This window comes from Heterocephalus glaber, unplaced genomic scaffold, assembly GCF_053883595.1.
Source record: "Heterocephalus glaber isolate CG9 unplaced genomic scaffold, H.glaber_assembly_v1.0 deba00001743, whole genome shotgun sequence".
Lineage (NCBI taxonomy): Eukaryota > Metazoa > Chordata > Mammalia > Rodentia > Bathyergidae > Heterocephalus > Heterocephalus glaber.
In genome coordinates this window covers 353,398-364,783 of record NW_028258449.1, presented here as the reverse complement: position 1 = coordinate 364,783, position 11,386 = coordinate 353,398, and the positions used below count along the sequence as shown (strand labels likewise).

The 11,386-nt window shown below is 48.7% G+C and overlaps 1 protein-coding gene across 1 annotated transcript; it reads right to left on the bottom strand.

The window, feature by feature from the left end:
• Positions 1-3,170: 3,170 nt before the first annotated feature.
• Clk1 (CDC like kinase 1) lies at positions 3,171-11,348 on the bottom strand. Its single transcript, NM_001310231.1, has 13 exons — positions 11,309-11,348; positions 10,472-10,632; positions 9,756-9,984; positions 8,701-8,791; positions 8,244-8,310; positions 6,554-6,670; positions 6,301-6,467; positions 5,297-5,391; positions 5,082-5,211; positions 4,151-4,233; positions 3,820-3,899; positions 3,623-3,713; positions 3,171-3,529 (listed from the first exon to the last, which is right to left on the bottom strand). The coding sequence occupies exons 2-13, from the start codon at positions 10,630-10,632 to the stop codon at positions 3,386-3,388; spliced, it is 1,455 nt and encodes a 484-aa protein (NP_001297160.1). The 5' UTR covers positions 11,309-11,348; the 3' UTR covers positions 3,171-3,385.
• Positions 11,349-11,386: the final 38 nt, after the last annotated feature.

The window sequence follows — 11,386 nt, the reverse complement described above, 5'->3', positions numbered from 1 at the left end:
GGTGGTGGTGGTGGGGTATCCAGCCAGGGAGTGCTGCAGTTAGGGAGATGAGAGCCAGCAATCCAGTGCTCAGGAGGCTGAGGCAGGAGGGTTGCTGAGTTCAAGGCCATCCTGGGCTACACAGGTCCTGTCTCAAAAGAAAAGAAAAAGGAGGCAGGAACCAGATGGAAATTTAGAACTAAAAAATAAGGGAAAAGAAAATTAATGGATGGGGTTAAGAGCAGAAGGGAAGGAACCAGAGAGAAGTCCACTCTTAGGGCTCTGTGGGCTGGGCTGGGCTGGGCCTCCCAGCTGTCACTCAGCGGACCCTCAGGAGCAGGTGCCGAGTCAGGCCCTGACAGCGGGGCCTTCGTGCTCAGCTGCACCCCACTGTGGGCCTTGAGTTCTGAGCCAGGCCCTCGCTGTCAGGCTGGGCTCAGCAGAGGCCCCAGGCGCAGAGCCTTGTGGCGCTGTAACGAATGAGCTAACTGCACGTCACGGAGCTCCCAGAAGGAAGGAGCGCCGGCAAGGAAATAACAGGACTCAGACCTCCAGAAATGAGGCCCACAACTCCCGTTTTTGTGAGTCTGACTGGCATTCGGTGACACTGATGTCACCTGTGCCTGCCACAGCAGAGTGGGGCAGCAGCGCCTGCAGGACCATGCCTGCCCTGCCTGAGAAGCATCCCCGGATCCCCATCCGGAGTCCACCACTGTCCTGGGGCCCGGAAGCCCAGGCGTCCGAGGCTGCCCCTGGAGTAGCAGCAGAGTGCATGACCTTGAGCACTCACGGCCGGCTGGGCCTGCTCCCTGGAGCCGGGGCCTCCCTCCACCTCTGGGGTTGTTCAGTGCCAGGTGCGGAGCCCACCCAGCCCAGGCCCCAGAAGCCGGTCCCTTGGCGCTGTGCAGGTCACGAAGCCACGCAGGTGGCAGAGCTGAGTGGGAAAGAGGCAGCGAGGCTGGGTGGAGTGGGCCAGGCAGTGGGCGCAGGACTGTCCCAGAGGACCTGACCTGAGAAGGCCAGGCAGACTCGGCGCCCAGAAGACGCCTGCCTGTTGGGTCATCTGAGGACAAACCCTCGAGCCGCAGTGCTGCGGGGAGCGCTGCTGTTGCTGGCACAGGAGCAGCAGGCCCACCACTTGTGACAAACACGGCCCGGCCTGCTGGAGGACTTGGGGGTCTGCTGCATCCGGCTGGGCAGCGTTCATGGACAGCGAGTGGTGGGCGGTCCAACTCCGCTCCTGCTGCGCATCCTTGTGGTGCCCTCCCAGATCATGCCAGGCCCAGCACACGACTACAGGTGACGGCGTGTGGCCTGGCAAGGCCCCTGCTCCGCGCCTGGCAGCCTCCCTGTTGGACCGAGGCTTAGGTTACTCAGGCTTTTACCTTCCCGGCAAACACGGGACCAGTGCACTTCTGCTGTCTTGGGACAAGGGTTCACTGTGCTGCCCAGGCTGGTGTGGACAAGCCATCCTGCCCCAGCCTCCAAGCAGCTGGCACTACAAGTGCACGGCACTGCACCACTACCCACGCACTTCTGTGGGCAGACCCCAGACCAGGGGCCGGGTACCATGGCCGGGGACTGGCCCAGGGTGGCCGGGTCGGGGCCATGCTGTCCCCCTGGCGTCCACAACCACAGCTGAGCCTTGTGCCTCGGAGCCAGTGGCGCCAGGACTGCAGAGGCCACATGAGAACAGAGCCCAGCAAGAGCAAACCAAAGCCTGGGTGGAGGCCGAGTCAGCTCACTCCCTCCAGCCCCACCAGCCTGTGCTGACAGAGGACTGGTCTTTCAACTCGGAAAAAACACCAAGTGCCCCCATCGGAGACAGCCAAAGGAAGTGAACGCACCTCGCGGAAACAAGTGGCTGGCGAGCACATGAAAGACGCTCACCTCAGACACCAATTCCTACTAGGCCATCAAGAACACGGAACATCAAGAAGCCAGCGAGCCTGTGGGGAGAACCCTCGTCGGTGAGAGCTTCAACTAGTACCACCACTGTGGAAACCAGCATGGACATTCCTAGAAAACCTCCGACTAGAAATCCCATTTCCTGTCACAAAACTCCGACGACTGCTGACCCTCACACACCCGCATTACAGCCACACGGGTAACAGCTCACCCACGCCCGCAGCCTAGAGCGCACAGCGGAGCACTGTGCAGCACTGTACAGCCCTAATGGATGAACTTGCATCCGAGGAGGATGGATCTTGATGTACCGACTTCAACGTTTAGTGAACAAGTCTGACACAGGTGAACTACTGAATGATTTCTACGCAAGACCAAAAAGCCACAAGGCGGTAGGAAACAGGTAGTTTTGAAGATGGGGACTGGGGTGAGGATGAAGATGACGATGAAGAAATGGAAACAATGATGATGACACAGGCGTGCCACCCCCCTCCCCTAGCTTAGCAGACACCAGTGAAGGCGGCTGAGGTCCTGGGCCCCACAGGGAGGGCAGATGGAACCAGGCTGAGAGCCGCCCGGCTCCTCACTTGGCGATTCAGACTCCCGACATTCAGCCCTGACTGGACCCGGGAGAAGTTGCCTGAGGAGCCATGAAGCCGCACAGGAGAGCTCAACCCTGGCAGTATTCCTTTCCCCTCACTGCCGGGGTAAGGAACCCACAGCCTTCACGGAGCAGCAGGCCCAGCCCTCTTGGACCTTGCGGCAGGGCCCACCTATATGGTTACATTGCCCAGGCTGGACTGGAAATTTAATTTTTTTTTTTTAGGGGTACCGGGGATCAAACTTGGGTCCTTGCGCTTGCGAGGCAGGCGGTCAAACCACTGAGCAAAATCCTCCGCCCTTTTTTAAAATTTTTTGAGACAAGGTCTATGTAGTTCATGCCAAACTCAGAGCAACCCTCCTGCCTCAGCCTCCAATGTTGGAATTTATTATCCTTCCTTAGCCCCCATAGGGCTGGTTGGCTGCACTACCAAGCCCAGCTTCCTCTTCTCATCTGGTTCCCCATAACTGGCTTCTAGTAACTCCAGAAGGCAGACCTAGGTGCCAATTTTTAGTCCCCTAAAATTTCCAGACTTGATCACCGTGAGTTCAAGGCCAGTATGAAATGAAGCACACAGAGACCGTCTCAAAGCACAAAAGAAAAAAATCCAAAACCCAAATCAGCACCCAAACCGTACAAACCCCAGAAGTGACAAAGAAAAATGGTGCCCAAAATGGTAGTCATATAAACTGTATTATGCACAAAGTTTATTCTGAATAAATTGTTTTATAATTGCTGAAAGACATTCTTTACTTAGCTCTAGGTACTTAAATTACCCAAACAGTAGCAAGCAATACAAAAATATAAGAAATTTACAAAGCTGTATGAAATAACTTAGTATTTAGAACTAGACTGATACAGTCTGTCATATTTCTGCAAGAGAACTATACAATTACATACTTAGCTATTTTTTTTAAGTGGGTAAAAGAAAGGGTGCTTTAGGGCTTCTTTGAGCGTGATTCTTTTCACTGGATCATACTCCAGCATCTTCTGAATGAGGTCAAAGAGAAGCTCATGTTCGGCATCCTGAGAAAGCATAAATTCCTGGAAGGGTGGAAAAAAAAAATATCAAGCTTTTCTTCCCATGATACAGCCAGCCAGCCGGGAGGTGGAGCCGAGCTTGGGGGCCTTGCTCACCTTCAGGGGTTTACAGCGCCGTGAGACATATCTGCCAGCAGAACTGTGCTCATCCCAGTCCAACCGGTCATGATGGAAATATTTACGTTTCCTAAAAACAAGTCATCGTGCATTTATGGTCATAATGTCGACAGCAAAAACATGGGAACACATAACAAGTGGCAGTAAGGACAGAATCGGGCTGGAATAAAACCTACCGGGTCTTCTGTATCATATGTTCTGGCAGCGGTCCAAGAATCCTTTCCATCATTGCTAAGTGCTCCTTACTATCATGTGTCTAAAATAAAAATACAGTTTTAAAATCTGCTAACACGCTGTGCATCATTCTCAGATGAATGCTCTTATTTGAATCCAGATTCAGCAGACAGGGAAAACTACTTGAGGCCTAAGAATAACATGAAGTGGACGTACACTGCAACCACTGACTACCTGCCCATCTCCCGTCGGCACTGAGAAAGAAAGGCTACATAAATGTGTTGGTAGCCGAGTCACAGTCCTTGCCCCATCAAGGAGACTGCTGCCACTTACTGGGAATACTGTGAACCCCAGGTAGTACTCGATGAGAATGCACCCGATGCTCCAGACATCACACGGCTGCGACCACCCCAGGGCTGCAAAGCAAAGCATGACGTCAGGGAGAAAGTCCTTGCCATTTCTTAAAAATAACAAGCTACTTAATAAAAACACTACTGAAAAAGAACATGTGTGACAAGCTGGAAAGGCCCTAAGGAACTCACTTCCACAGGGTGAAGATGTCACAATGGTGCTGTGCCTAAGAACTTGGGGTTTGGAGACTCAGGCTCAACTGCGGGCCTGGAGATGTGGGGAGGCTCCTGGGCTGTGCACCGACCTGTGAAGGAGGGCTGCACTCCAAGCCCTCTCAGTCACACATGACGAGACAGGGTCGCAGGCGATGGAATCCCATCACCTGTGACAGCAGGGGATACTGCATGTCACACGTGTGTGGCCACATACAGCACTTCCCAAGGAGCACGCAACGCTTTCCGCATTACTACACTCACCAGGCGCACTCCTTGTAAAAAATCCTGGCTGATACAGCTCAGGGGTTGAGTGCTTGGCCAGCGAGAGGGCTGCACACACTCACAGCAACTGCCCACACCCGTGTGCCCAGCCTTCTGCATGCACCACTTTCTCCTGGCTTGGATCAATCTCTTGTTCTGTTCACCACGGCCTGGGGATCGGCTGCACCACACACGCCAGGCTATGTGAGTGGACTATGCCGTGTCTACACAGTGTGCATCAGAACACACCCACCTCCCACAACCACATCACAAATGTGCAAAGCATGCTGAGCTGGTGAACTGGAACCACCCAAAGCTTAAAATCCTTACTGTATTTTTAAATACTGATCCTTTCAAAAGAAAAATATTTTTTAAATCCTACAAATAAACTGGAACTTTCAATGAAGCAGGCTCTTGAGGTGTAGCTGACGACTGACCTAAAATAACTTCAGGTGCTCTGTAATGCCTGGTCGACACCAATGTACTGTGATGCTCATCATCATAGGTTGCACTCCCAAAGTCTACAACTTTAATATCTGGATTTATTAAGGTGCGTTCATCACGTTTCTGAAAATCATAAATGGCCATGAAAACAAAATATTAAAAGTATTGAGATACCTACTAAAAGCCCTGAAGCTGTACTAAGACTTACCATTTTGGGATTATATGCCTCTGTGTAGTCGGACTGCACAAATAAGATGTTTTCAGGCTTTAAGTCTGTGTGAGTCAATTTATTACTGTGCAAAACTGAGAATAAAGCAAAATAAAAAAGTTGCTATACTCTGAAAATAACCAATCCACCCCAAGTCCTAAAACATAAACCAATGCCTTCCCACACGCCCAGCAGTGGTCAGGAGCATCTAAGTCAGACTGAAAGCTGCTCTCCCCTTTAAAGTCCACAAACAGCTGATTACTTAAAAAGCAGAACACAAACTTCCTCTCATGAAGTCCCGTAATTTTTGGCCATTTCCAGAACAGCCACATATATACCCTTTCACTGGGGAATGAACCCAAGGCCTTCTTACTGAGCCACATCCTCAGCTCCTATGAGGCAGGGCCTCACTAAGTTGCCTAGGCTAGGCAACTCGTATCCTCCTGCCTCAGCCTCCCTGAGTGCTGGGATTACAGGTTTGTGCCTCCATGCCAGTCTTTCTTTTAACTTTTCACTTGTTTTTTTGTTTGTTTGCTTTTTCGGTACCAGGGATCCAACTCATGGCCTTGTGCTTGCCAGGCAGGTGCAGCACCACTGAGCTAAATCCCCAGCCCTCCTTTTAACTTTTAACTCACAAAAAAACTGTTTTATACCTACAGTACATTTGGCTATATGCATACAGTATTGTGAAATGGCTAAATCAAGTTAATCAACTGATACATCACCTCACATACTTTTCATTTCTTTGTGGCAAGGACATTCAAAATTTCTCTCTTCTCAATTTTAAAAAGTACAACAAACGTACTGTCTCCAGGCTCCTGGTAAGTGCCACATTAGATGGGAGGGGAGGGGCTCCCTGCTGGGGGCAAAACCTTGGAACTGGTATGTAAGCACATGTCCCACCTCAGAGCTGCATCCCCAGTCCTACTAGTCCTCTTTTAAAAAATCTAAATCACAGGGCATTACTCTCAAGCTAACTTGGGGAAGCTATGCCAAGAACTCACAGTTCACAGACTTGCATATCTGATAGGCCATCTTCCTGATGTGATCTAGGCAAAAGGGTAGAAATCCATTTTCCTTAATGAAGTCGTAAGTACTGAGCCCCAGCAGTTCAAACACAATGCAAATGTGACCATGATGCTCAAACCATTCCAGCATCTGCACACAGCGGCTATGAACAGAAAAAATAAATGAGTACAGCTCTGCACAATGCAAATCCACTCAAGGCCACTGTGCAAGTTCTAATCTGATACTTACAAAGTACTGCTGGGGTCCGTTGTATTTAAGTGTTCCAGAACCTGAATTTCTGAGCGAGCAGCTTCAGAATATCTATCCACATTTTTAACTATTTTTACTGCTACATGTCTACCTCCCCTGTTAGAAAGAATAAGTCTAAGTTAAAAAACAATAAATGTGGTATCCATTTCTTTAAAATTTATTTTCTATTGGGGTCAGGGATTTAGCTCAGTGGCACCATGCCTGCCTCCCAAGCGCAAGGTCCTGAGTTCAATCCCTGGTACCACACACACACACACACACATACTCAATTTATGGTTGACCTTTTAGGTCTGGAGGAGTATATGTAGGTAATTCTCACTACAATTCAAAACCAGGCTAATCGAAATGACCTTTGATTGTAATACTGAATGACAATCTTCTTTTTGGGATACTGTGTAGCCCAGGCTGGCCTTTGACAAGTTACCCAGCAGTGCTAGGATTACAGCTGTGCACCTCACCTGGCTGTGCAAACTCTTCACTAGATCACAACTCAGGAATAATCTTTGCGCCCCTCAACAATACATCCACAGTTCTAGTTCAGCAACTACGGTGGGATACCAACACCTCACTATGGACACCAGCAGCTCCTTCCTACTGTGCACAGGATCCAAATACCCCAGACACCACGGTGGTACAACACAGGGTGCTAGGTCTCAGCCTCCTCAACCTCTGTTCACCCGGGAAGCTTTGCTATTCAAAAGACTAACGGGGATCAAACTGAGCCTCCTCCTAGCCATATCCCCAGCTGGCCAAAGTTGCTATAAAAGAGAAGTTTTAACCTAAAAGAGAAAGTTTTAACCCTAAGTTTGAAGGACATGGATAACGAAACTTATGACATCAATCTCAAGGCTGGGCACAGTGGCGCATGCCTGTAATCTCAGCACTCAGGAGGCTGAGACAGGAGGATCACCTGAGTTTGAGGCCAGCCTGAGCTACACGGTGAGTTCAAACCCAGACTAAATTAGTGAGAATCCGGGCCAGGGATTTAGCTCAGCGGTGCTGCCACCTGCCTCAAAAGGGCCAGGTCCCAAGTTTGATCCCTGGTACCAAAAAATAAATAAGTGGGAACCTGATATATATATATATAAAAAAACAAATAAACAGATAACCTACCAACCTTGGCTGTGCTATCAGAATAAATTATAGCATTCCCTAAAGCTACAGTACAGGATCCTTCAAACTGCCCTGAAAAGAACTGGGACAAGCAAAACTCCCATGAATTCCAATATAAAACCAAGACTGAGAAACACAATCTAAAATGGGGGGAAGGGGCAGGAGTGGCAGTGTAGTCTGTAACCCCAACACCAGGGAGCCCAGGTAGATCTCAAGTTCAAGGCCACTTTGAACTACAGCATGACTCTCTCTACAAGACTTTAAAAAAAAAAAAGGAAAAAACTGGCCATAATTGTAAGACTTCTCAAATAATTTTATCAGCCTAAAATTGGCATATACACTTGTTTTCAGTGCTACACACTGAACCCAGGGTTCTGAGCTGGATCTCTATCCCAGAAGGTGTAATGTAGCTATTATTTACAAAATACAAAGGGCAAGTACCTTAACTGGGAGCTCCTTAAAACCAAATCAAGAGACCCAAGCCAAAAGGGTCAACAAGCTTAACTGATTTTCATTGTGATTCACCTCAAGTGTAATTCTACCACAAGAAACTTACACTCCATGATCGATGCACTCCACAACTTTTCCAAAAGCTCCTTCACCTAAAGTATCAACAATTTCATCTAAAAGAGAGAAATAAATGTGTCATACCAGGAAATGGAAATTATGTACTTAACATTAAAAGGCTATCAATGCAGATTATTCTAGTTGATACTACAAATTTCCTTATCACTAGACATTTACTTATTGGTCAACACCATCAAAAAGTATGACTATTTTTAGGTCTAATTTTATTCTTAGGCTAATTTATTAACTTGATTTACTGTTCTGAAGCTCTGTACAACAAATATTAAATTTCTAAAGAAAGCAAAAACACAATCCCCCCCCACCAAAAGAAACAGAAAAACAAAATAAAAAGAGAAAGAAAAAAGATCTCCAAATCCCTGAAATCTTAATCTATATATAGATTATGTTATCTGAAAAGTTAATAAGTGTTGAAAAATATTCTATACATCTTGCACTTAGTACGTCTCCACTCTGACAGATCAGGTGACCCTCCTCATCATCCTCTACACTCCTGGTTCTTTTCCTTCGGTGACTCTTCTGGAAACGTCAAGTGGCGGCACCAAGATCATCCAGCCAATCAATATACCCGAGTGAATTCAGGGCAGAATACGAAATTCATTCAGCGGGGAGATATTCAGGCATTCAGATACACGCCAGGCCACAAACGGTTGGCAGGAGCAATTTCAAATTCAGTCCCCAGAAATTCACAGGGCACATAGTTTATGTTAACAGGAGAAAAACATGGCAAGGAACAGATTTTCAGATAAGATACTCAAAGTGGTAAGGCAACAAAACATAAATACAATTGTTTTTCTTTTTAAAAAATGCTTAGTTGTAGCATTCACTGAAACAATTTTAAGTTTCTAGGGTCCTAAAATTTAATGTTGCAAAACTGTAGGATGTTAATATTTACTTGCTAAAGAGACTGTGGCCAAATTAAAGATTTCCCAGCTAATCTATGAAAACAAATGTTAAAACAGTAAATAAAATCAAAGTCTTAATTTTGGGAAGAAAAAATATTTGGTATACTACAAGTTTAACACTACATTACGTATCATCTCAACTGATCTCCAATTAATACATAACTGATAAAATTCAAATCTGTTGCAGTTTGCTTAACAAAAGATTAGGAAACAAACTTTATTAGCTCTAACCTTTACTCATTCAAAAACAAATGCCTATTTTTTGTGATAAGGCATGAACTTATCAAAACAAATCAGATTTTATAAACTACCATAAAAACCCTTTCAAAATATCTTGCAATCACTTTAAATTGTCTCCACTATTTCAATGGAATAAAAATTAGTACTCAATAATTAAATCTACTGGACTAAGTATGTACTGTATTTCAGGAATTTCCTAGCCAATACATAAACAAAGAATCCTACAAATCAGTGTTGAGATGACTGTCTCTTAAACAGAATTTTCTCAAACACAAATTGAAGTCTCCTCGTTCCACAATGGAAATAAAATTTTCAAAATATTTCCAAAGAGCTCATACCCCATGTGAATGATGATGAGAAGTACTGTGGTGAGTCCTGTGTTTACTTTTATAACTACTTCTTCCACTTCTACCAGAGGATTTGCTACTATGGTTCTGATATCTGCTTTCATGGTCTTGATGGCGACGTCCAGAATCCCATCCTTGACAGTAGTCGTTTCTGTATTCATCAATGTAACGTCGACTATGATAATCCTTCTCATTTATAGATCTGCTTTCCAAATAATAGCTGCAGGAAAAAAGTTATTTGCTGTTTTATGCTACAAACAATCAAATTCTCAACAGTTGCCATTTTTTGGCAGTGGTGTCACACTAATGCCAATGACCTAACACTGAGCTGCATTCCGGCCTCAATTCAGTTCCCTCAAGTCAGACTCTTGCAGAAGGTGGGGCACCACAGCCTACAGTCCCAGCAGGGCAATTTAACCCTGTTTACAAACAGGGCAAGCTATCAAAATTTTCCACTAGAAAAACAAGCCAGGTGTGGTGCCCCAAGCCATAATCCCAGCACGCAGGAGGGTGAGGCAGGAAAATCCCTGTGAGTTTGTGGCTAGCCTGAGCTACACAGTGAGTTCAAGGCTGGCCTGAACCAAGCAGTTAACTGATAGCCACTTTTATCACGAGAACTCATTTTCCTATCAAGACACCTCGTCCTTTGCTCCTGGGGTCCTGGGCCTGCCCACTGCCAGGAAGTGGCCGCCCAGCCCGACACTCACCCGTCAGAAGCTTTCGCGGCATCGAACCTGCAGCGCTTGCTCTCGCCAACGCCGCTGTGGGACCTCCTCTTCCTTTTGTGGCTGCTGCTGCTCCTCCACCTCCCACAGTCCCAGTGCCTCTCGTCCCAGTCCGCGCAGTAGGCTCTCTTGGAGTGTCTCATCTGCGGAAAGGACACACCTCGGGTTAGGTCCACCCCAGCCGAAGCTCCCTGCTTGCTGCAGGGTGTGGCGGCCACAGCTTCACAGAAAGCCGAGGCGCGCCCGGGCGGTGTGCGGACCGTCTCTGGGAGGGTGGGGCCCTGTTCCGCGCTCTCGGGGCAGCAAGGGCCATCCTAGTGCTGCCCCGGAGCCAGAGGCCGCACCTCCCGCTGCAGCCTTTCAGACGGCTTGCACGCCAGAGCTCAGAGGCCGTCTGCCCGCGACCAGCAGCCTGGAGTCCGCCGAGCAGGACTCGCGGCCACGGCGGCGCCGCCAGCAACGAACGCGTCCTCGTCCTCGTCCTCGTCCTCCGCCCCACGCGGCCCGTCCGCGCCAGGGCCGCAGGCTCGCCGGCAGGGCTCTCCCTCCTCCCGCGAGGCCGTTCCGGGCCGGGCAGCCATCTTCCCGGCCGCCATCGTCCCGGCCGCCATCTTGGCCCTCGCTCCCGCCCTCGGCCCGGCCGCCCCGCGCTGCGCTGCGTTCCGCGGGGCTGACTCCACCTGGGCACCGACGCTGTCCGCCGGCAGGACCGACAGCGGCGCACAGGGCTCGGCGTACGAGCGAGTAAGGACAGGGTGTGGAGACGGCCCCCACCCGCCACAGCGGCAGGAAAGCACAGGAAAGGGTGCTGCACCTTACCGTGCTGTCAGAGACCCCACGCCAAGGTACAGCGTTCGCGAGGCGACCTGCAAACCAGCCAGCCAGCCGCGAGGACCG